The following is a 26,175-nucleotide window of genomic DNA, read 5'->3' as shown; positions in this document are numbered from 1 at the left end:
TCATGAGTCATGGTCAAATAGTGAGTCCTATTTTTTGCTTGATTCATTAACATTAAGGCGCTAGCAGGCCGCACATATTAATTACTCGGGGAATTGAAAAGTGATTTTTAAGATATCATCAATCACCTCACTCAGCTGAAAAACAGATCTGTGATTCATTGTGGTTGCTTCTTCCCAAAAACGACGTGGAATTGGATTGCGGCGTGTCCCTCCGCCAAAGAAGAACACACCTCGCTAAGACGCGTCTCGTTATAATAATAATCTACCGAGTTAAAGAGGCAGAAACGCGGACTGTAAACATATTTTTCTGGCTCTGTCATCTACGTAATAATTAAAGATCCATTTGGGATGCGACTGAATCAGCAACGTCTCTGCTGCACATGGTTGCACCCGAGTTTGTTCCTGTGCAGCAGCTCCTTTAATGTCCTTCACCCCAGGATATATTGCTGTAGTGTGCCAGACCTGGATCCTTATCTGGAACCAGACCAAATTTAGATAGATAGATAGAAGATAAATGTTTAACTAGTGTATGATTTGTGCAGAAATAAGAAAAACACACAATCGGACGTTGGGTAAGTTTGGATGTCACTCTTCTCTCTGTTTCACACCATCGTTGTCATGTAGACGCTGTAGCTTTAGGCTGTGCTCGCTCTCTTTCCTCCACTCTCATATGTGTAATCTGTATTCATGTATTGATGATTCAAATTAAATTGCACCTTGATTGGACTTGGTTGTAAAGTTAATGATCTAGGAATTGCACTGATTTCCAAGAGTGAAGCTACTAATAATGTAAATGAAAATGCTGAGCCCCGGTCAAAATGCTTGCATTGTTCAATTAACCTGCAACCGATTCTACATTGTGTTTCCCCCCTCCTTCCTCCTCCCTAAGACAATTGGAAAGTTCTCCCTCCACATCCAGATAACAGCTTCCCGGCCCTCCTCCTCTCACTGTAATGGGGGTCGGATGTTGCTTTTCCGCGCTTTTCTGCCCACATTAGCATCTCCAGTTAATTGGCACCATTTGCTCAATGGCAACGCTCGAGTTTGCAAAAGACTTTTACAATTGTCACTAATTATTGAGCCTGATGAGTGGAATTGCGACGATTGATCCCCAGTGGAGCAGAAAGACAACAGGCGGAGGAAGGATTAAGAATCTGAGGGCAGCAAGACGGGATGGCTAACCGAGAACGACAGTAGCACGACATGCTTATCGAGAGCGGATTACGTGCAGATGGTGTTACTGTAGCACTCAGTCTCCCTGCTGCACGGGCTTGCTGAACTATCGATGCGCTATAGATCCATCCCCCAGAGGAACAGTTTGTTAGTTCAAGCGTGTTTGTTTTCTTCCCTCATTTCATCATCCTCATTTGGCAGTAAACAGGGAATGGTTTTGGTGGTTCTGACAGTTTTGGCTGTGCGGCTAACGGGGAGAATAAATACATCAAGACCACTTCTCAAACGCAACAAGACTCTGAGGCAACGCTTGGTCAAACCTGAGGGGTCGCCCACTGCGTGTACGTTGGCGTTAATCAAAAATTAGGTTCTGCACCAGGAGAGGCTCATTACTTTTCAACCAGCGTGATCCACTCTCTGTGATCTGTGTAAGCTGAGATATAATGAAAGTGAAATTCCACTGAAGTACGAGCTGCTTGATGGATTATATGTATGCCAAATGGCTCATATTGGTTTAGAAAACAAAGGAATTTATCGCCCGCTGTGCAGTGAGACCCTCCAAATTTTGGCGAATTTGGGCGTCCAACCAAATAGCAAAGAGTGCCTGGACATCCTCTCTTCTAATCCAGTTCTGGGACTCTACTGTTTACAGTTAGAATCATGTAAAAAAAAAAATTTTCTCACCCTCCAATCTTTTAAACATGGCACCTGTCTCTACAGGCAAACAACGAGAGCTGTGAGGACAAACGTGCAATAGTTTGCAAGAGGACTGAAGGGATATTTATCTCAAACCAAACGAGCCCTCATCAATCAGTGATTGGTCCAATTACTGACATTGTACGAGCTTGATGAATCAAAGAATCAAGAACCCCAGCAGATCCACGACATGCTAACATAAGGGTCTTCCTCCAACATTTGCTTTCACGCTCAATAAAACACAACTCTATGCTGTCGATATCCTCACATTTGAGTTTTACATTTTCACAAGCTCCTCTCTCCCCCTCGGTCCACAGCACAAACTGCCAAAGTGACAAACACTGGCGGCCACACCGCGAGCTGCTCTGCTTATCTGCAGCAGATGGACATGCACAGGACAGGAAAACATTCAGTTCAAAGAAGTCTAATAATGGAGGGTGGCGCACTTTATCTAAAAGACTGTTTTGTGTGTCTTGTCTGTATGAGCGAGACAGTCCAAGCCTCTGAAAGGCCAGACAATTTGCGCTCCAAATGTCATGTTGTGAGACGGCAAACATGGCCTGGTGGAAGAAGGTCAGGGGGAGAGACAAAAGCCCAGGTTAAACACACGCCAGGCTTTATCCTGCAATTACTCTGCCAGTCATAACTAACAGAATAAGTCACAACATTCTAGCTGCCACACTTGATCCTGATGCAATATGCAAAAGACAAACAGCCACAACCCACAATGCATTAATCATTGATTAAAAACTGCTTTGCTTTTTTGTTTTGCATTTTTTCACAGTGTGGAGGAAATTGGATTTGGCCCCAGGGCACAGCGGCAGCAGCAGCAGCGGCATCAGATTGGAGCTGCAGAAGCATGGATCCTATCTCAGCCTCTCCAAAACATATTGCTGCCCCTCTCTCAATGGAAATGGGCTCCAACTGTGTTTTACTGTTGACGGTAAGGTACCACGCATACACACACACATTTACACATTTCATCCATCCATTATTCTCCTTTACTATCTGTGCACTGTAACTATCTCTTTCTCTCACTCTGCGTCTGGGTGTGGGTGTGTGTGTGTGTGTGTGTGTGCGTGTGCGTGTGCGTGTGCGTGTGCGTGCATGCATGGTACATATATAAATCTAAAACATGCCAGGTCACACATGACACAGAAAGTGCCTATTGCTGCAACCGCCATAAACACAACCTTAAATCACTGTTCACTCTCTGGATGTGCTATTAAATCAAGTGGGCGCCCACACAGACACACACACACACACCTATTATGTGCAAATGCATCACAGCCATTCTTTATCCATATCATTCTGTAGTCGTATCAATGAAATATCAAGATAAAGGCAATTATGCAGCACATTTTATCACGTATTGTATGCGACCCCCTCCTTCATTGTTGCTGCCATTAGACACACACACACACACGCAGAATCACACACACCCTTGTGTAGTAACCCACGGGCTAATGTTCTGCTGTTATTCTAATGAAACTGTCAAAGTTATGTGCTTATTTGAACCTTCATATCTTCTCCTGATTATTCCGCTCCCACAGAGATTAGCTTTAGAGACTCTCAGCAGCTCCTGAATAAAACAAAAGAAAGCCGTTTCAATAAATTGCTCGCCCCAAACAGTCACACGGGGGAATCAGAGGCAACAGTTCAAACATTAGCTAAAACACAGCTGAACCCAGACTGAACGAGCTCCCAAAATACCTCCTTCTCCTCCTCTTCCTCCTTCCAGTTTTCGCTCACTGTTCCCCCAATTTCCTTCCCTCTCCGCCCACCCAACCCCTCCGCTACTTGTTAGGAACATGCTGTGTGCGGCAGGCTGGGTTGTGCTGTAAACGGTGTTAGCCTGTTAGACCGTTAACCTGTTTGTTTAGCTCTTCATCACCATGCTCCCCTGGGCTATGCAGAGTTTATCTCCCTGCCAGTTAGCTGCCGTGACGTACACACACACACACACACACGCACACACACGCACACGCACACACACACGCACACACACACACACATCAAAAAAGGCCACATTACCCGAGCAGCTGCAACGTGATGTAATGGCAACACCAGACATTCATCTGTGGATTTTTGGAGGATTTTCAGTGGCACTTTAAATAGATGGATGAGATAAGCCTGTGTGTTATGGCCAACAAATGTTGTGTGGCGATTTTAGTCTTTTTTCCAAACCTGTGTTATTTCCATTCTCCGAGAAAAGAGGATTTGCTCTCCGTTGTTTAATTTTTGAAGACTTTAACCAACAAATATTGCAAACATTTTCACGACGTTTCTATTTCGTTCCAAATTGTGTAAAAGCTGTAAATGGAACCACCAATAGAGAGAAGTAGATGTGTAAGTGGTTTAGTGCGACATCAATTGTACGGCGTGTCCTTGGCCTAATGCAAGCACTCTGCAGACAGTCGTGTTGGAGGCAGGAAGTGAGTTTGATGTTTTGGTTTAATTTTAAGACCAAGTCAAGGCCAAAGAATCATAAGGATGTGCCCAAATTTGATCTCGCCCCATTTTCCACCTATTTCCAATCACTTCCCATCACTTCAGCGGTGGTGGGGATTTACCAGCCCCAACACTGAACTCCTTTACAACCTCATAAACCTCTTTGGTTAAGAGTGACCACTCAAATGTAAATGCTGCCGAGGAGATTGAAAGACGTGGAACCTGCAGAGCGTTTCAGTCGTTACGCCGCAGACAAACACATAAAATGGCAATCTGCCGAGAGAGAGTGATTGTTGCAGTAAGTCTGCGGATAAGTAGCCACATCCTTAAACCATATGGCTGCATCCGATCTGCCGCCCGCTGACAGACGCTGATCTGCGGCATCACGGCTCTTAATGCACATTTGAACTCAATACACTTCTGGACTCATTACCTTAAGTTAAGGTGTGGCGGAGATGGAGAGGGTGAAAAAAATGTAGTGACCTGCAAGACTGTGACCTGTAAAATTGACATAATCTGCCGCCTTTGAGGAGCCAGTAATGACCTCTCATGGCTGTGTGACACATTCTCCATCTTCATTTCACACCCTCTTAGAGCAGCACAGATGGCCTTGGCATTTCCTTTACAGCCAATGACGTCTTTCATAAGCCAAGCTGCAAATCTTGTGCATCTTCTATTGCTGCTGGAACATGTTGGATAATCCACTGAGATAACCCAAATTCCAGATAAGCATTAACACAAACCAGTATCCATTAATTCCCCCACATATTTACCATCCATCTCTCCTGATTACTGTGCACTAAGAATGTTATGTGTGTGCATATGTGTATGTGAGGTTAACAAACTGTGATAAGGCCAAATTGATAGTGAACTAGCCTTGCAGAGTGATTTATCCTGCTTCAGAAGTGGCAGCTGCTGCAGCTCCCAGATCTTTAATCCATTCAAATAAATTTTGATTTTATTGTTTTATTCTCTGGACTCACTAACTCCATTAGTGAGGAGAAAAAGAGATACGCAGAGAGAGAAAGGCAGCAACACACAAAAACCCCTGCAGAGAGACAGTGTGATACAGAAAGGTATACACTGTGTGTGTGTGTGTGTGTGTGTGTGTGTGTGTGTGTGTGTGTGTGTGTGCGTGGTGTGCATCTATGAATAATTAATCCCCTTTGTAGTGATTACACAACACTTTTTTTTCGCAAGGTAAAAACCAGTGTTGGAAAAAATGGATGTTCACCATGTATAACACGGAGGCTGTGGTCTGTCCCAGAGGTGTGTTAATGCAAACTGGGGAGAGTCTGATGGAAACATGGCCTGATGGGAATAATGGGGGTGGGGAGACGGGAACCAGGCTGACGGAAGAAGGGAAGACCTTCTGACCACAATGAATTCAGGCGTACCGCACAGTTAGCTGAGGGTTTTTTTTTATGGAGTGTACTTGGATTTGCTTTGGGCCAAGATTATATTATACACATATACATTTTGAACATTTCTATTTGTGGAAATGTTGGTGCAAAAGTGATTGTGTTCATGGACCCTTATTGTCAATTTGGTCGTTTCAATATTGCATCCACCAGGGAGCGAACGGACGCTTTATGAAGCAGCTACCATTTCAGTTAACAATATAATCAAAGATGGCAACAATTGAGCAGATGAGCATTTTTACCTGATGTTACATTTTCTGGTTGTCCCCGTCGCTGTGCTGCTGACATAACAAACCCTGACTTTAGCATCTTTGCAATTTTTGTAGATTTGACATTGTGCACATTATGTAAAACACACAACCAACGCTTCCAAATGAAGGTCGCAATGCATTACGTGTGTGCAAAGTTAATGTCAAGTATGATTCAGCTGCTGCTTTTAATACGTGTAACTGATTACTGCCACTGTTACTGTAGGAGATAAACTGTATACAGAATATCTGAAAAAAAGTGTCAGAATTGTGTGTATAGTCACACATCACTGATTTAACAATGGTTAAATTCCACTGTAATAGGGTGTTTTTTGCATCCGTCAGAATAAATGAATTCTGGGAGTGTGGGAGGGAGCATGTGGCACTCCACATTTGGTGTGTTACATAACGTGAGCTGTTTGCAGGGCCCGGTAGCTAAAATTCACACTGAATTAAGTAGGGGTGGGCTAAAAGCCGTTTGCTGCGTGGTACTCTTTTTCAGTTAGGAATAAAAAAAGAAAACATCCAGGAATATCTCTCGAAAACTCGAAAAGCCCCCGTCCCACCTCTGAGCGGGCGATCTCTGTTTGCAGAATAATCACGTGTCACGTTGACATATCCAAAGGGGAGAAATGAGGACGTTTCTGCACTTACACCGCAAAAGCCCAGGGATTGAAAGAGTGTGAAGAACATATGGGAGATGAGTGGTTTGGATGTTTGTCAATCTATTCACAGTCAGAGCAGACGACTAGCAACAAATCTAGAGAGTGTACACCAACATTAAGGTATTTACAAAGGTTTGCTTAGGGTCCGAATCAGAGTCAGTCATTTTGGTCTAATGTGGACGCTTTATTCTAGTTGTCCTCTCTTCTGATCGAGCTTTCCTCTGCTTTCAAAGCTATTATTTGTTTTTTAGACTCTTGGCAGAAATAGTGAGATTTGCCAGAGAATGCAGTCCCGATTTAATTAACTTCCCAATTAGCCGAATTAAAATTAAATAAACAATCTAGTTTCACGCACATTAAACTTCATTTTCTCAGCTTTTGTGAGGCGCCGGCACAACAATGAGCAGGCGAGGCCAAACAGGCTTAAATGAAATGGCTTCTTATTGGATTTAAAGGTCATAAATTCCATCCGTCGTTCGTTCCACCATTTATCTGGGTCCAAAGTGGTGGTGGCGGACAGCAACATTCTAAGCGACCCTTGCCACAAGGTTGACACAGCCCCGATAGAACAAAGGATGGTACCCTACAACCCTCACCTGCAGTCATGTGCTCTGGGGAGTGATGGAACAATTGTTTTACAGGGCGTCCGGACTCACATTTTGGGTTAGAATCAAAAGTTCTGACATTCACCAAGGTTTGTTGGTGGATCTTGGCGATCTCCTGGGAAGGGCTGTAGGACAGGGGCAGAAAGATGGACGCGGCCAGACAGAGGTATGCCTGTCCTTCTTATAGAATTGAAGCTGATAGAAAATGTCCCTGCACTACCGAATAACATATTCTTGTTTCTTGGAGATTCATTTTGCAGTGTAGGATCTGTACGACAGACTGGAGTTAGATTCACACTGAAGGTTGCTGTATGTCTGTTCAATCTGTTTTTTGTCAGTTGCTGATAGTAGAGTTGCTGTTATTGCCTTTAGGCTTCAGAAAAGTTTCTTGAGTTTTGCAGTTTGTGTCAGTTGCCTTAAATCTTCTTTCATGCGTCTCCTTGGGTGTTGTTTTTTTAAGCCACAAGCTTATAGTTTGTTGGATAGTAACAAGCGCGGATCTTCGAACTCGGATCTCGCTGCCACTGTGCAGCCACCAGGGAGCAGCCAGGCCTATATTAGAGAGATGTGAGGAATGTTGTCCAAGCTGAGTTCACTGTTCTTCGAGAGAGTTGTCTGATGAGACTGGGTCCCTTAATGTTAATTAACTTGTAACAAAATCATCAGCACTGTTGTGCAATGAATCTATTTCAAGGTCTCATGTAAAATGCAGAAGAAAAAAATATGAGCAGAGTAATCATTAGCAAAATCCTCCAGGATATGGAATACATAGTTGGTAGGTTGAATTAAAGTTCAGTGCGGAAAATTAATGTGTGTGTGTTTATGATTACTCACTAAGCCGATGGAGAGTCTCTGTGCTCTTTGGCTGTCTGTGTGTGAAAGAAGCTGAACACTCTACAAACACAATGGTATCCAGTATGAGCCGTTAAGTGACTCATGCTGGGACGCATTCATACAGATTTACATGTCATTATTTTAATTTTTGGGTTATTGTGAAACCTTTGCAATGCTTCATAGTGCTAAAAAAAACAAATTGATGCAGGTTTACTCGCCACTTGTGCAGAACCGCTAATCACACTGAGTGAATAAAGCCCGTTTTATGTTTTGTCTCTTTAAAAAAAAAAAGTGGCTCCAAACAAACCACCTAGTATAAATACGATTTTTCTCAGGTGTGCAAGAGCTAAATAATCTGTTTTGAAATGTGTGAGAAATTATTGAGACTTTGATCATTTTCGACCAATACAAGCACACTTAATTGAACACTTGCATTGATCGATACTGAAACAAAAGCACTGACATTTATAGATTCACAATGGGGTTTTTCTGTATTTAAGATTTAAGCCACAGAATGAAAAAAAACAAACACTGCCATGGAACAAGACTTGCAGAGTTTTCCGGATCAATACTAATTCAAACATGGAAATACACAGTAGAAGAAGTCCCTAATGCATTTTCAGTGCAGAGAACAGAAGCTGTTCCCCTCTTAAACACTTTGCTGTGTAACTACATTTGTATTCATTAGGAAAGCAAATGCTGGTGTCTCTTAAACAACTTTCAAAGGAGCAAATGTGATATTTCCCATGAGGGGGAAGCAGCCATGTTGGTGCAGTAGTTCAGAAAGGTCTGCAGCTTCTTCCTCCTGTGCCTTTCCATGGTGGCAACATTTTGGCATTTCCAAAGATCGTGTTTTATTGCTCATCTTAGTGGACTCAGGACAGCCTACTGAACTATTGATAGCAAAGATTTAAAAGGTAGGAGTTTCCAGACAGTGGAAGTGCATGCAACAAGCCAGACCTTTTACTCGACAGTTACTCTACAATGCACGATACTCTGCAAAAGTACACGGCAGTACATCAAGAGAACAGGGGGCACTAAGCTAAGAGTAGACATGAGCTGGCGGTCCAAACTAAAATATGCACAAAGAGTCAGTCCAAAGCAAAGACCTAAGTCATCCCCACAACTAAGAATCTGCAGCAAGAGAAGCCAAAAAGCACTCACGCAGCTTTTTAGTGAATAAATAAGTAAACTACACTACTAAATAAGTAATTTCCTTTTATTAAAACAAAAGGTGCAAAAAAGAGCTAAACAAAGACACAGGGGAAGCCGTTATGGCGGAGAGGTCGCAGGCAGGGCTCACTGAAAGCGCCGCCACGGCAACGAGCAGAGGACATTAAAAAAAAGGAAGAGTTAGAAGATAAACTTGACTTTAAAAGTAAAAAAACACAGTCATTTCTGGGAAGAAGACTAAGAAGGAAGCGCTTCCCAGTGAGCCCGTCGCTGTTTTCTTGGCAGCCTCCATCTGTTGCTAGTGCTAAAAAGAATGAATTACAGCCAATTAAGATGGCTGTTGCTGGAGTGACTGAGCAAAGGGTAAACACCATTTGTGAGGGAAAGACAAGAGGTTTGCAATCTGTGTCCCTCCGTCTCCGCTCAGATGCAGAGGGTTTTTATGTGGATGGTGATGCAGTGAATTAGAGAACCTCGGAGAAATGATAATTTGGTTTGCGTGAGATACGAAGGTTCTCATGGATGAAACAACAGGGTACTTAAAGCAGAAGATGAAGTTATAAAGCAGTCAGTTTAAAAGAGGCGGGTGACATTTAGAGCCATCATAACGTCCAGTAAATGTTTTAATTAAAAACTCCCCCTCGAAAGACACGCAGCTTAGGTGAACTGGAAAGTTGAAGCTATGTGGGTGTGACTGGGAGAGTGAATGAGTTTGTTTACTCACTCCTACCTAGTGACCACACATTTGCACAAAGTACCCCTCTAAAATAAAATTAAATAAAACTGGCAGCTCTCTGTCATCACACACACTCACAATGCGTTCATGGCTTGCTAAAATATGCTTAAAAATTGCAAATTTTGAGAGTTTAGTTTTTTGTGTTGAAAATTAAGAATCCACTCAGTCTGAAAGTGCTGCTGGCTCTTTGACCAACAAGTAAGACTGTTGTAACTACATGTGAAAAGGCTAGTTTGAGTGATTTACTCAAAAGTTGGCTTTTACATTGACTTGACATGTGGCTGTCTGCCTGCCGATGGTAGACCTGTCTGTCTCGCTGCTTAGCGGCAGAGCTCAGTCTGCCCACTGGAGGCTAAGGGAGGCAGTGATGCAGTTAATGCAGCTGCCGCTGTGTGTGTGTGCGTGTGTATTGGGGCTGATCATCCCCAGGCCGAGTTCAGGTAATGTAGCGGAGAGGAGGGTAAGCTGTCCTGACATACACGAATAGATCATGGTCTCTAGCAGGCAGTCGCCAGATATGGTTGGTGTGTGGGTGTGTGAGTCTGTGTGTGTGTGTGGGGGTAAGGACATCGATGATCTACCTACATGTCTGTCAGCGTGTCTGTAAACCAGAACGTCGGCCCTGTCAGTAAAAGCGAACGCGTAATGAAAGTGGATCGGCTGGTGTCTTAAAAGCGTCACAGGTTCAATTCCCATGACCATCAACCAGCTCAGCTTGCACTAAGGGAGACCCTCACCTCTGTGCACATTTACTCTCATCTCATTTAGCTGGAGTCTGCTGACCTTGACTCTGTGCTCGCCTGCTGGCCGGCTCCTTCCAGCTCTGCCTCATGTGACCCTGACTTCTTAATGGCTCAGCACGTATGGGGTCACTCAATCACCACGGTCAGCACTTCCTATCTTATACTATTATTAATGTGAAAGGAAAGTCATATTAAAAAGGAAGGTGATGATGGAGATAAAAATTTACTGACCTATATACTGTACCTGCAAATCTATACGGCGGCTGAGCAACAAAGGTGGGCAGGAAATTTGAATAACATCATAAACAAAAGAATCTTTCAAAATGTCATCAATGAATATAAATTTGGTTTTCTTTTGTACTTGAGCGCCCCGGTCACTGATTCCAGAATAGGAGCACGAGTTGAACTGAGGGAGCAGTTTGGGCTTCAGAATCTGATGGAGAAGATAAATATTGACATTGGCGTAAGTGGCAGTCTTACGCCATCAGCGGAATAGCAACGGCTGTGATTTCACTTCTATTAGATCCGAGATGGAAATGTGCTTTCAAAGTTACAAGTTCGCCTTTGGGCTTCTAGCACATTCAACAACATTATCTCTGCTTTCTTCTACTATCATGATTCAGAGTATAAATGAATGTAGCGACAGCATTTGGACAGAGATACACTCAGCCTTTGACAAGGATGTATGGATTGATAGTCACACGTTGGTCCAAGATGAATGAGAGCAAAGAGCAGGAAGCACCTTTATAGATGACAGATGGCTCTCTACATCTTTTTCACATGACCATTTGATTGTTCCCTATTGACATTTTTTATGTTGCCATAACTGAATTGAAAGCCCCTTTACTTTTTTATAGCCGGGACTTATTTTGCAGCCGTGACTCTTCAAGTTCACGTCTGTCCCTTTTTTTGTCCCCACTGAAACCAGAGGGCGTGCAAGGCAGCGGAAAAGATTTATGGTGCAGCGCCTCTGTATCTGTGATTTATATCTGTAACTGTTAATGTTATGTTAATGTGTCAAACGCATTTTATACTGACGGATTTGATGAATGCATCATCTTCAGTGACACGCTGGTGTTACTTACACATTTACATGTTAATGCAGCCCTTGTCCAAGAATGCATTATGATTTTTATTACAATTTAATGTGCTTAATCATAATCTGCATCTGCAATCTGCGTTTTAGCTTTTTACATATCCTGCTACCGGAATGCAATCGTAGCCTGCTTGGTGGAGGTAATATCGCCTTTTTAACTCTAAAACCATAATTTAGTGGAACTTTATTGACACCCTGCAGCACAAACTGTGCCGTCAGCGTCTGACAGTGTGACAGCTCTCACTGCTGTGTGTGATTTTCTTCTCCTCAGCTCTCCTGGAAGTTTTCCTGCCCATACTACAGAAATGCTAAAAATCCGTTTATTCATGGTTTATTTTGAAAGGTTTTCCATTTTCACAGTTAGTCACAGATTTGGAAGTCAGGTACTTTACTGACCCGCTCACTCTGCAAACACACCGCGCTGCAAACACATCTTAAGTTTGTTTCTTTTTTTTCTGCAGGAGTCTGAGAAGTGATGACTCACAGCGATGACTTTAACAGAGAAAGTAGGTAAGCGATCTCATTATGGGACGTGTAGCTGCAGCAGGTGTGGTGTAATGTTCGATCAGAACATAAGAAAAGATGACAGGCGAGCCGTCTGTCTTGTACTTCTAAAGAAGCGTTATTGATTCCCTGCTGACTCAAACCTCTGTAAAAGACACTTTAAAAGCCACTGGGGTGGATCACAGTGTGAAAGATCATCCTGCTGCTTATACTGCAAAGATGATTGAGCTGGAAGGCAAGAAGACAACATATTGATCAGATCAACGGGTTATCTATGGGCCTATTTTCACACACACAAACACACGGTGAGATTTCATAAATCCGTAGTTACAGCCACATAAACTCAGTGACAGTGACTCAGTCAGAGGCTCATACCTGGCGGTGTCTCTTCAATGCAAGCACACACTGCCCCACACACACACAGAGTCATACCCACAAACCATATAAAAGAAAAAAAACAAAGGAGTTTATTGGATGCCCAGAAACGGTTGGTGATCAAACTCCAACAACCAAAAGAGCCGCAGTGATTTACTGGAGCGAAAACCCATTATGGCTCTATCCAAAGGTAATGACTTCTTCAGGCCTTCCAGCTGATTCTCCAGAACACCAGTGGGAGGGGAACACACACACATAGACGTGCACGCATTCTACAAATCAGGCCTTTGTATGGAACAGCGTGGGGTCCTGAGAGGGCCCACACTGACATCACCTCTCCTTAAGTCTTTTTATACCTTCAATCAGTCACTGTGACAGTAGACAGCAGCATCTCTATTTAAGCTGAAGTGACCCATGTATCCACGGTCTGCCAGCGCAAAAAAAGACCAAGAAGCTGATGGAAATCCAGGGAAGGAACCACAGCTGGACTAATATTGATGCCCGTTGTTTGTCAATTGTTACCCAGCTCAGCAGTATTGGACACGATAATGTGGACTGCAGGCACATTGGGCATATGCACCATCTGCTGCAATGTAGAACCCACCTTTCAATTAAAACCGCAAATACTTGCTGAAATATTGGCGTGTCTGTAATAACCGTACTCTGCTCAACCTTCAATTTGCCTCCTTTCATTGCTCTGGCGCAGTCATTTCTGTATCAGTTACCTTGAAGGAGGCGGCTAAACTCAATCTGCAGAGAGAAAATGCTCTGTGGTCTGCACAAACAGCACAAAAACTGCTGATGTGCCCTTGAGCAAAGCAACCAATCTTAACATAATGAGAAATGAGATGGTGAGGTAGACCTGGAGTGCAGTACTTTATTTTTTTTGTAAATGCCTACGCTTCCAAGGGAACTTTGGCCCTCGCCATCGTGGAGATAAATTATCTTCTTCACCTCGCTTGCTTGGAGAGCACTAAACCCAATGTGAAGCACCCTCTTACCAAGAGTTGAAATAACTATAATGCTCAGAATATTAATACATGCTGCGCTCTCCATGCTGCCAAAGATGAAGCCGTGCGACCTTTCACCTGTGAGCTGAGGTAAACTTAAAACTGAAGACTCCTCTGGATTTTACTCCCATTAAAGTATTTGACTTCCCCCTAAAAAATAGAAACAGCATTTGTGTCCGACTCAGCCCAGACTGGAATCTGGTTTATATATATACAAGTCGGCACACACTCCAGACCTGTTTGACTGCATCTATCAGTTGAAGCTCCGTATCCCAAACGCACTTTCTTGTTATAAATAAATGCAGCAGTGTCTATTTGCTGAAGGTGATTCAAATAAAAGCGAGCAAGGGAGCAAGTGTGGCTGCTTTAAACACGGAACAACTCTGGGACTAATGAGATTTCACTGAATTTACTATGCCGCATATAAAGTCAAAAGTTGGCTTCATGTTTGCGTTGCATCTTATCTCTAAATTCATGTTTTACTCTAATAGCAGAGTTTGAGTTGTTTGTTTTGCCTGTGTCCAAAAGACTTGCCGGACGTTTTTACATTTTTATGACCTGTTGTAACATTACCAACAGGTTTGCAGCATCATTAACCACAAGGCTCATCCTTCATTAGAGAAAGCTTTAGGGCAATGCAATTATTGCCCAGCCTAAATAATTACAGAGGAGAGTTCTTTACTGAGGTAAGTAACGAACTCTAATCCTGTTAAGTCGCTAATTAAAGGGCGGCACTGGCTAATGCAACTTTACACCAGGCGTTATTACAGTATGAAATGAAGACGGTGGATGTTTGAGGGGCGGTGTGATGGGGCAGGAGGGGCGCGGCACTTTGAAGACATATTCAGCTTAGAACCTCGCAGGGCCAAACGCGGGGATCTCCAAAGAGTCGATGAAACGAGCAGCAGGGAGTAAACAAGGCTTTGGATCCCAGCACCTGCTCGTAAGGGGGGAAGCTGCGTGTGTGTTTGCCAGCGCAATGCAGATCGTCTACCCCCGTAAACCACAAAACAGAAACAGATGCCGCTACTCAACCTGCCAACTGATAAGAGGTCGCAGTCACTACCAGGTGGGCCCACAACTTCGCGTCAACCGCCCGAGCTTCAGCTGCTGCATCCTCTTTGTTCTTTGGCCGCCGCTATGATGGCTTTAAGCTTCCTTTTTTTTTTTTTTTCCCCGACAACACCAATGCCAGAGAGATAAGCAAAACCTGGAGCTGACCCAAAATGAAAGCTCAGCATGCACAAAAGCCATATTAATCCTATTGAATTCCTCAGCATGATCGACAGCGCGGCAGTCTACTAATTAATGCAGATTCCCTTCTGTGATGCCTCCACATGGCAGGCACGGAATATATGAGGTGTTGGTGCATCTCCGGGCAACATTTGCCTGTGTGTGTTGATCTGATGGTGTGTGGGTGAATTCATACATATGTAACCGTTTCAGCTGAGTTTATTTCACAATCGCTGCAGGTTAAGGATCCCCTTTGTGTATTCATGCCTTTATCTTGCATATCTCTGACACAAAACACTCAAGTTCTACAACTAACCAAGCTCTTAATTGTGTCTTCTCACTGATTTGTCCAAACGAGTCCTCCTGAGGCTGTGTATAAAGTGTAGTATTGTGTAACATACAGTGAAATACATTCTCTGGAGAACAAAGCTTTGCAGGAGACGGGGAGAGGCTTCTGCACAGTGATGCAACTGGCAGAAAGGGGAAAACAAAGCTTTTGCCCATGTGGCCTATGGTTTGCGTCAACTTACCTTTCATACCGAATTTGGAGCGTCGGCCGTATTTGTTGATGAGAACAAAAAGGACCAGGAGGAGGACACAAGCGAAGCCTGCCAAACCCACAGCAATGGACACCTGAGGGGAAAAGGCCACGCTTGATCAGACTCCAGCATTGGTCAGAGGATTCTGCTAACATCATTGTACGCTACACATTTCCACCACAATTCATACTCTGTGTTATGACTGCTGCTTCCTCTTCATTTAGGACGAGTAAACGTGTCTCAGTTCAAAAGTTTGTGCTGGTAACAAATGTAACTTAACCATAATCCCTGGAAGCAAAAGTCTGTATTGCAATTTCACAATCACTTACTACGCCGTCTCAAAAACAGACATAGTTTGAGTGCTTCTATTATTAATTTGCACAATCTTATGGTGTAGAAACAGAAATGGGTGCCACGGTGATTCAGCCTAGTCTGTCACATCACATCAAGCCAAATAAGAAATACTACAGAGCCCATGGCTGGAAAGTGTGTGTGTGTGGTTGTTGGTTTGCTTGGGAAATCAGCTGGCCAGGCAAAAGGGCTCACACTGTTTTAAACATGAGCTCAATGGGCTAATCAGGTCAGCTGATTGTCTCTGAGATGATGAGTGACTAAGGGTGCTTGGCTCAGAACCAGCAGGGACCATTTACCCTCTCAGGTTAACTTCATTGGAAGTACTTAATACTCTATCGCAGTATTATCTGAAAGTATCTATAGATCTGACTTGTCTCCACTATTCCCCTGTAGAGGATACGTGAATATTTAGAGAATGGATGTCGCTACATGGATTATAATACTACAGAGGATTAAAAAAAGAATCTTCATTTACATTAAGAATTACCTAAGAATATAAAGCAGCAGCTACTTCATAGCCACGTGTATTAAATCAGCACAAAGTACCTACTGCTGCCTCGGGGATGTACAGGCTGACTGGTTTCATTTTAAACAGTCCGGCTTTCTTTTTATCATTGTAACATTGTCAGCATGTGACCCTGGGCGTGTCAACACCTTGCAACTCTTCAGCCTTGGCATCAAATCCCCCAAATCACATTAAATAACATCACAAGACGCCCCCCCGCTGTAGCATAGTGTTACCATCAGCAACATCATTACCATCCAAAAAAGCATCTCTGAAAAATTGATGGTGACAATGTTTTATGTACTGTTTTTTTCTGCTTCAGTGCCGCCTGTCTTCACACTGTATGAACCCCAAGTGGGCAAATGTAAACCTACACACACACACACACACACACACACACAAACACAGCTTCAGGGGCCTTTTCATCATCATCATCGTTAGCAAGAAAACTCACTCCGAATTTATCTTCATCTGGTCGGCCCGAATCACTGTCAGGTGGCATTGAGGGGGCTGTAAGACAAGAAGAGAAAAACTGGCATTAGCAGCTGGGTGAGAAAATAAAAGTTGAATATAAACAATTTAGTAAGCGGTGCATGAAGCTATTTTAAAATGTCATTAACAGTGCTGGTATATGTTGCGTTGCATAGGACATTCAAACGTTCTCGTTCTGATTAAGGTGCATTAACCTCAACGCATTTTCTTTCAATACTTTAACATTAAATAAGTGTACATTTAAGTGTATGATTAAACCCTTTTCCACATGTTAATGCATAGTTTAATAGGCAGGCACAAGCGGCTCCCCGGAGTATTTTCAATGAGCACATTGCAGTAGCCGAAGGAATGCTTTTATTAATGTGTTGTGGAAGTTTTGTTGATAGTTCTAAATATTGTGTGTGTGTGTATTCCTCATTCTATTATACTAACAGTGTTTTCTGAGGAATAAATATAAGTAAAATGTAATGGATTTTGCTCTTGTTACGAGGTTTCAATATGTGACTCTAACATCATGAACTGGTGCATGAAAAATGTGGTTTTCCACTTTTGTGCCATAAAACATGCAAACACCAGACACATCTCACGTCTAATTAGACTTACTGGCACAGAACACCTAACCTTGACCCATGACCTCTGTCCTGCAAGGCTGGATTACCAACCAGGCATAGTAGGGAAAGGAAATATCCACAGGGCGGTGGTAGTTTAATTAATTACAAATGTGTATGGGAGTGGGCACCGCTAAATGAACTGAACTAATGAAGGCCTCCAGGCGGGTCCTCCATAATGACTTCATCTTAATCAAAATCCCACTTGAGGACTTTGCTGTCGGTGTTGTTTCTTACATGGTCATATTTCAAAATTAGTAGTGTTTGATTAAAAGACCAAAAACCCCAAATTGGCATCCAGGAAACCTGAGGCCAGGTATGAATGCGACATGCTGTTTCCAGGGGCGACAGGGTAAATATAAATAAAGTAAAGGAGTTGGAGAAGTAATCAGGAGCTCAGCAGGGGCCCAAAGCTCATTTGTGCTCTGAGGTTTATCTGGCCATGCTGTCACAAGTTCACAAGGGTCAGGCCAAAACCAGAAATCAAGAGTTTAAATTAGATACACACACATGCACACAGGAAAAGGCACAAAGCAAAGCACCTGAGACGTTCAGTGGCACAGGAAGTGACCAACAGAAAAAGTGTTTTGAGGCAGCAGTCTCAAGTCTGTTTGTAGCTAAAAAGAGATGATGAAGCCAATGATCACTTTCACACCTGCAGTCTGCACCTGAGATTAGCCTGTGATGTCGATTTGGTTTTATTTGCTTTTTGGTTGGTTGGCTTCCTGTAATTGGGCTATAATTGGGAGTAGTTGCTGTCTGACCACAGTCTTACCAGGCTTGGCTTTCTCACCTTTTCAAAAAACAACCGCAGCAAGGTGGTAAACACACCCAGGCACGGTTCAAAAGGACTTTGCATTGCAGGTGTGAAAGCAACCAAAATCAGCCATTGTGGCGCACTGTTCCAAGCCCACATTCTGAACAGGTAACACAACTTTACCCTGACTTGTCTCAAAATCAACGCTAGTAGAAGTGGCAGTAAAATGTTCAAACGCAACATGTTGCACCTCTAAAAAAAACATTTTTGGCAGATGCATGGACAACAGTGGTTTGGCGCGAGTTGGGAGGACAGGGCAGCGGCAGAGCCAGAGCCATGAAATGAAATGAACTGGTGTCAGGGAAACTCCAATCTGAGGCCTGCAGCCAGGACATCAGAGAGTAATTGTGGGCAAATTAATGGCCACATGGTAGACTGGCTGCCAGTGGCTCAGACACACACTGCACCGAAGCACACTGGTCTGTGTGTAGGTGTGTGCATGTGCGCAAACCTCCCGCTTTCCATCCTTCCCTGTGTCTTTCTCACTGCATCCTCCTCTCCTCCCTCTGCCCTCCTCCTCCTGCTCCTCCTCTGTCTTTCTCCTGCATTCTTAGTATCTGTCAGCCTGTCATTCTTTCTTATACCGCTGTCTCACTATCTCACACACAATGTGACGCACTCTCAACATCTAAACACTCCCTCACCTGCTGCACTAGCCGACGGAAGGTGTGGGTGTGTGTGATTGTGTGTGGAAAAACATGCTGCGTCTTAGCTCGGCACGCAGTCTGCATCCATCCATCTCTATCTATATTCATGCTGCAGCTTCATAATCCATGGCTGATGAGAAATAATGGCCTCATATGGAGATGGAAGAAGACTGTGATGAAGGTCAGAGATCAGACCGGCCCACTTTGTTTAACCTGTCAGCAGTGAGGCTGGCAGAACACCAGCAAGGCCACACACACACACACACACACACACACACACACACACACACACACACACACACACACACACACACACACACACACACACACACACACACACACACACACACACACACACACACACACACACACACACACACCTTCCATTTCACAGGGTGGGAAACTCACACACACACTCTGATGCTGCATTGTTTACATGGTGGCTGGTCAGGTTTAGGTTACAGAGGCTGTGCCGACATGATCACTGGCAATGCAGACAGGGATTTGAACGTGTAACCCTTCTAAAATTGATTGACGGCTCTTCCAATGCACTGTAGAAAACAGTATAATGACTTATTAGTGGAAAAATGCTGATGATGCTGAGAAAACAGACCAACTTCTGATTTACTCACACTGTGAAAATGAGACATTTATATAATCAAGAAAATTGGACATGGACTATAGATCTCAAATCCCCATCTTGCATGTCTGACACTTAAAACTAAACCCTAACCAAAGGATTTTACATCTAACCAGCCTGGAGAGTGTAAAACCGAATAAATAGCACGCACAGTCTGAGCTCAGCTGTTGATAGAGGCATTAAAATGCAGGAACGTGTTCTTACTTTGGCTTTTTTTTTGTCTATTCCTTTGTTTTATATTTTATTGGAATTGACGCATTGTGTTTGACAAATCTTGGAGTATGTGTTTCTAAAGGACAAGTTGGCATCGTTTTAAAACGTACAAACAGTCCTACACCATCACCACCCACTGACAGCGTCCACCTCCGTTAATACACTCATAAGCGCTGCTGACACGGACACGGTACTGAAGTATAACGTGTAAAGGAAAAAGTTATACGGTGAAAAACATTTTGTAAAGACTCGACCTGCTTGCCTCGACCGGGCTAGGCTAGACTTTGCTTGCTAGCCTAGCCCGGTCGAGGCAAGCAGGTCGAGCTACATATCTTTAGCCACGCTTGAGCAAGGCACGGAACATACAGAATATGCTGAGGAAAGGCTTCCAGGAGATCTATCTGCGCGTGCGTGTGTGTGCGTGCGTGTGTTGGGGCCGGGGGGGGTGACAACAAACAAACAAACAAATAAGCAAACAAACGGGGGTGGGGGGAAGAGCTACTCACCAAGCTCCGCTATCTCTGCAAAGGAGAAGACAGAGAAAGTCACGCCATGTCAATACATTGACATAAGGTATTAACCTTGGAATATTGACCATGGGGAGAAATTTGTTTCCTTTGTGGGTCTATCCCTCCTCCCCGTGAACTGCAGATGAACTGCGAGCGAACACTCTACCTGAGTGAACTACGGATGACCCCTGGCTGCTTTCCAGGGAGCCTTTCCGCACCGCGAGGGTGACATTTGAACATAAACTCCCGCATATGTTTTTGTTTTGAACAGCTGAGAGTGAGGCCCGTAATTCAGACAACAGGTGGACGAAGAGCCGATATCAATTATTTCACACCTTCTTTGCTGCTCCTATCAGTTAGTGCGGCCGCCAAGTAGAGGAACATTTAAAACGGTCTCAAAATCCTCCATAAATGGCATTTTGTGTTTATGAGGTGATCAAGGCTGCCAGCTGTTGGCATTGTAACACTCATTACCTATAAACACATTGATGAATACGGCCTCTGCTTTGAGTGGTTATTGGTCATGAACAGCACTATTGAGCATGCAAGAACACACGTACAAAGGGTTTTGAGTGAGTGCTGTGCAAAGTCGGGGAAACCGCCACTTATAACATCACGGGTCACTTTGTACACACGTTGGAAAATCACACGCCCTCTACAGGAGTCAATTGTTACCAATCAGAAATGAGCAAATGACTCACCATCGTCGTCAATGCCGGGCGCCATGAGGAAATGACCATACACGGTCTTGGTCACCGTTCCGAGAGCGTTGCTGGCCTCCAGGGTGTAGTTGCCGTTGTCGATGTGCGTGGGGTTCTGGAAGGTCAGACAGCCCTCCACATAGTCCTGGTAGAAGTCCATCTCGGTACGGATGTACTCGCTCTGGAGAACCTCCTTCTGCTTGTGGAACCAGCGCAGTTTGGGCTGGGGGTAGCCCCGAACTGTGAACTCTATGCAGGTGTCATGGCGACGCTCAGGTTCAGCCAGGTTCAGGATGACAGGTGGAACTGCAGAGATGAAGGAAAACTGTGTTATTTACATACGAAACACTGAAAACATTAAAGATTACACCATTTATCAAACAAGTGAAAACATTTAGATGTAGTTTGATTGTTGTGTTGTTATACATAAATATGCAGATACAGACACATCTGCATCATGTCAATTTGAATCTGAAGATAAAAAATGTATTGGGTGCAATATCCTGCCAAAGCATTGATATGATTTCAACCAGTCCAGGATGTGAATGTTGTTTGAATCTTGATGTTTGAATGTTGATGTTTGAATGTTGAACAGTTCCGATAGAACTTTGGTAGAAAGATGTGTTTATATTTTTCAGACAGTGCAGATTTTTAGGGCTGGCCACAAAGCTATATTCAGTGAAATGTAAAATGGCTAAGATGCCTTCAGACTCCAGACAGTTAATATTTTATACATTCAGCAGATGCTCCATTCAGAGGAGATTTCACAAAGGGCCCCAGCAGAAAACACTTCAATTTTCAGAGCCAAAAAATATGTGGTGAACAATGAGCTGTACTGTAGTTGAACTGTACTGTATGCAAACACAGACCTCATAGAAGTAAACAAGTTGCATGATTTTTCTGCTCTAACCTACAGTGAACTATTACAAAGACCGTTATCCACAACCCCTGGGCAGATGAAAGCCTTTGATAACTCATGGAGTCTGAATTGTGCAGTCAGCAGACAGAGAAAGGCTGGTATTATTTCTTCTGAGAAACATGATATTTTGGAGATGCTGGTTCTCTGCCTGGAAGTGACAAAGAGCCTTTTACTGTGTTACATACTGCGGCAGTACACAGAACAGAGGGGGAAACTAAAAAACACTCAAACTCCTCTTCTTTTTGAAAACAAGACTACGTCTGATCCGCTCAGCTTTTTCCGAGAAATCTCCTCTGCATACACGGTCGCAGCGGCGCTCATTCCTGACGCCAGGCAACAAACCTCAGAATCCCCAACGCCGCCAAGCCGCGAGGCAATTTATCACTGAAATACCATCAGATACGTTTCATAAACAATGCAGCCACCGATTTGTCTCTGCAATGAGTCACTCTTGCATCATCAAAAGGAAATATTTGGCAGACGGTATTGTAACCTGGCTTTGTCTGTCTCTCTGCTCTACATACCAGCCTCTCACACACACACACACACACACACACACACACACACACACACACACACACACACACACACACACACACACACACACACACACACACACACACACACACACACACACACACACACACACACACACTCCTACAGGGGTGATATGAATACACATTGCAATGAAGTCTGTTGTCTGTCTCTCTCTCTCACTAAAATCATTTCAAAATGTCTACGTCTCATATTGTGTAATAATTTGGGGCTAAAAATGATACATCCAATATATCAGCTGACGGCTTTCAGTTGCATCTAGTAACATAAACCTGATTGTGTGCAAATCAATGGATCAATAAACATTTCTGTTCCCACTATAAATTGAGTAAGCTGATGATTTGGTGCTATTGTTCACTGAAGTTACGAGCAAGGCATGTGTATGTGTGACTGTGTGTGTGGAGGTAGAGCTGTGATTTTATACGCAGGCAGGGAAAAGATAGAGACGAGAAAAAAAAACAATTACAGAGGAAGACGGGCACAAAGAGAGGGCGGCATATAACGGCAAAGTTAAAGAGGGAAGAAGAAGAAATACTCCGCTTGATGGACAGTTGGGGACCAATACAGTTTCCCCTTAGTGGGGCTGTCAGCCCAGTCTCAGTCGATACAATACAAGTCATTACGCCGCTCCATACTGGTCCATAACAACATGGCGTTCTCGTGGCGCTCATAGAGATGACAAGCTTTGATAACTACATGCCTTTGATCAGCGGGGACACTGAATACACGCGCAGTTGTGCAATGTTATCTGGTGGTAACACCTTTCAAATGTCATGTTCCAGCCTGATGAGAGATAGGACATCATGGCTGCCACTGACAGATGAGGAAATATTTTTATTGGTCGGTCCCCTTGGGCAACAGCACATTGTGGGATTAACAATTTTAGCCTAGAAGTGGCGCCACAGTTGAAAGTCCTGACGAGGGGAGTGAAGTCTGATGACGTTGCTCATTTCGAACTCGTCCATAAGGGAGACCCTGCTCAAGTTAGGGACGAGTAGCTTCACAAGGTTTCTGCCCATCACCGGTGGCAACCATAACACTATGAAATACACTTTGAGGATAAAAATGTAGTGTTTCCATTGCCAACAGACCTGCACATAGAGTGACTCTTTCCAGCTTGGTGGGGTCAGTTTGGTGAAGACCCTTTCTTCTTTCTGTATGACAATATTAGCTCTGTATAAAAACTGCTAAATATAGTGTGAAAGAATTTGACTGGCCTACACAAAGCCCCAAACATCAGTGCCTGACCTCACTAAAGCTCCCTACAAGAGCAAATCTCTGGGCCGGCAAGATGTGCATTGTGTCAACTCCTGCTGATGTGGCCAACCGAAAAACTGGGACATCTGTGTGGACAAACATGCAGACAGGGCCGGAAATGAACCAAAGCAGCGTTCCAGCGTAAAAGTTTGTGGCAGAACTGCTTTCCAGTAGAGATTTTGAAAAGCTTTTGAATTACAGACAAAACCGCTATCTGCACCATGCTAATCAAACAAATTTGTCTCAAATGCCAAAGCCTCGAGTCCCCATCCCTCTCTCTCTCTCTCTCTCTGTCTGACGGACATACACACACATAGTCACACACAAGTACCCCTCACTACATTCTGCACCATGAATTCCTTTCATCTGGAGTCTGACAGCTACATATATATCAACCCAATTTACTGCTGAGGCAAACGTTTGCCTGTGAGCTCACGAAGCCACACAACAATATGCTGGCGGGCTAATTGTCGCGAGGCAGTAAACTTACGGATAAATTAACTTTATTACATTTGCAAAATGTATTCATGTCCAAAATGAAAATAATACAATTGAAAAGGAATTCTCCAGAAGTTTCATAGTATTACGTATATCCGGCCATCTGGTCTCTGTTCTTAGTTGGAAGAGGAGGCAGCATCTTGTTTGCAAGGTAAATATGTGGTAAGTTCATGTTAGTGACAGAATTCTGATGCAAATGAGTACAGTTGGTAGCTTAAGGGTGTTTTCTTTTGGCTAATTATTTTCCCTGATGTCAGTTATCTGTCTTCTGCAGGGAGAAGAGAGCAAAATCAGACTTTTTAAAATTAACTTTTTAAAATTAGTCTGTGAATGTCATTATTTTTTTGTCATTTCCTATGAAATGGTAAGGCTTTCTACCTGTAGGGCTATGGAAGGGAATGGAACCACTCACCCCAGCAGTGTCAGTGCTTTGTTCTTATATAAGGAGCTACAATGCCTATTGAACCAAAGAAAAACACACATGGCAAATGCACAATGTTGGAGTGAAGTCCACAATGCTGCAGAAGGGCCATTGTTGCAAAAGGGAAGAGAACAATGGAGCTGCGGCAGTTGCATTGTGCTTAATTACAGTTTTTCTAAAATAGGGAACTCGTCTTTGAATGCAAAGAATGTTACTTGACGGCTGGTAATTTTGTTGTCAATCAGATTAGTCCCTAATCAGAGCACCAGTTTTCACTATTTTATGACATTTCCAGAGACAATAGGCTGCACAGGGGAGGAAATGTAATTACCATCAGAGCATGTGGTGAAAAATTAATAAGTTAATTTGGAGCATCAACAGAGAACGTCAACAGAAAAAATAGAGAAATGCCTAGATATGGACGTCCGTGGTGTCTGTGTGGAGGAAGCCCTGAAGACTCCACGTCGCACTGGTGATCTGTCACTCTAGTATGGTCATTACGGCAGCCCTGCTCCAGTAGGGAGTGTTTGAATTGGTGACAAATCTGCCTTGTCCTGCAGTTTGATGCATTGCAAACAGCCACAATAGAGCGTGCTCAACAACAGCGAGCTCGCTACAAAGAGAAAAATGTCAGGCCTCTTTGACGAATGCGGGCTTTGAATACAGTTTGTCACAGATCTGCCCAGAGCCAATCCAAAGGGTAAACTTATGTAAGGGCTGAGGTATATAAGTCAGTGGGGGCTTAGGAAACATGACTTCTGATGGTTTCCAAACCGTTGCTGAGGGTAGTATGTCTTTCTTTCCACTCAGATCAAGGCTGTGATCTCTCATATGGGCTGGAGGGAATCTTCTCCCTAATTGGCTACATCAATTTCATTTGGTTTGCAACTTGGCACCACCTCATTGCATTCTACACGCACTTGCATAATTTGGCTTCCCCGTCTGATAAAGGAGAATTTTTTCATTTTTTATTCTCTTAGATCGTCAGTGTCATTAATACAAAATAGATTTCAGCTCCACACATACGCTACAAGTCCTGCAGAGCTGCAGTCTGAAATGTGATGTTTGACGCAGATTTCCATTTTCATTTAACAGTGTATTTTCTTGCACATTTGCAATGCTTTAATGTGCAGCTAAAGATCCACTTCCCCTTACCGTATCACCGGAGTGCACACTGATCGAGAGCAGCACATTGTTTAACTACTCCTTCCCAGAAACTCTATTCTGAAAAGCCCTCTGCTCTGATTGGCCAGATGCTGGTAAACACTTCCTCACCTACACGCCTCATATTCCACTGATGTGTATGTGTTCAAGGGGAAGTGTGTTCAAACATCTTAGACATTAAACATGTTAAACGATTGAAGGAATCAAATACAAACCTGCAGGCCGTTCTGTACCTATTGGTTTGTCTAACTGCATGCATTTCCCTCAGGCTGAACATTGAATACATACTCCCTACTATATTATGTCATAAAATTAGTCAATTGTTTGGTTTACTGTAAAAAACTCAAAGCTAGAGGGAAAATCACTAGACACA

The 26,175-nt window shown here is 43.5% G+C and overlaps 1 protein-coding gene across 2 annotated transcripts in view; it reads right to left on the bottom strand.

Moving 5' to 3' along the window:
• ntrk3b (neurotrophic tyrosine kinase, receptor, type 3b) overlaps positions 1-26,175 on the bottom strand; it is a 138,846-nt gene that overhangs the window by 39,979 nt on the left and 72,692 nt on the right. The window contains exons 8-11 of one of the 2 annotated variants that reach the window (XM_076155344.1): positions 20,989-21,294; positions 20,285-20,299; positions 16,816-16,871; positions 15,494-15,596 (exon numbers count right to left, since the gene is read on the bottom strand). In XM_076155344.1, coding sequence (XP_076011459.1) covers positions 15,494-15,596; positions 16,816-16,871; positions 20,285-20,299; positions 20,989-21,294 — 480 coding nt within the window. The remainder of the gene's footprint in view (positions 1-15,493; positions 15,597-16,815; positions 16,872-20,284; positions 20,300-20,988; positions 21,295-26,175) is intronic. The other variant, XM_076155343.1, reaches the window with a different exon arrangement.

The sequence above is a fragment of the Genypterus blacodes genome, unplaced genomic scaffold, assembly GCF_046128005.1.
Source record: "Genypterus blacodes isolate CSIRO-AG114 ecotype Tasmania unplaced genomic scaffold, CSIRO-AGI_Gbla_v1 ptg000067l_1, whole genome shotgun sequence".
In the NCBI taxonomy this organism is placed as follows: Eukaryota; Metazoa; Chordata; class Actinopteri; order Ophidiiformes; family Ophidiidae; genus Genypterus; species Genypterus blacodes.
The sequence above is the reverse complement of the archived record's forward strand: the minus strand, read 5'-3'. Positions and strand labels throughout refer to the sequence as shown.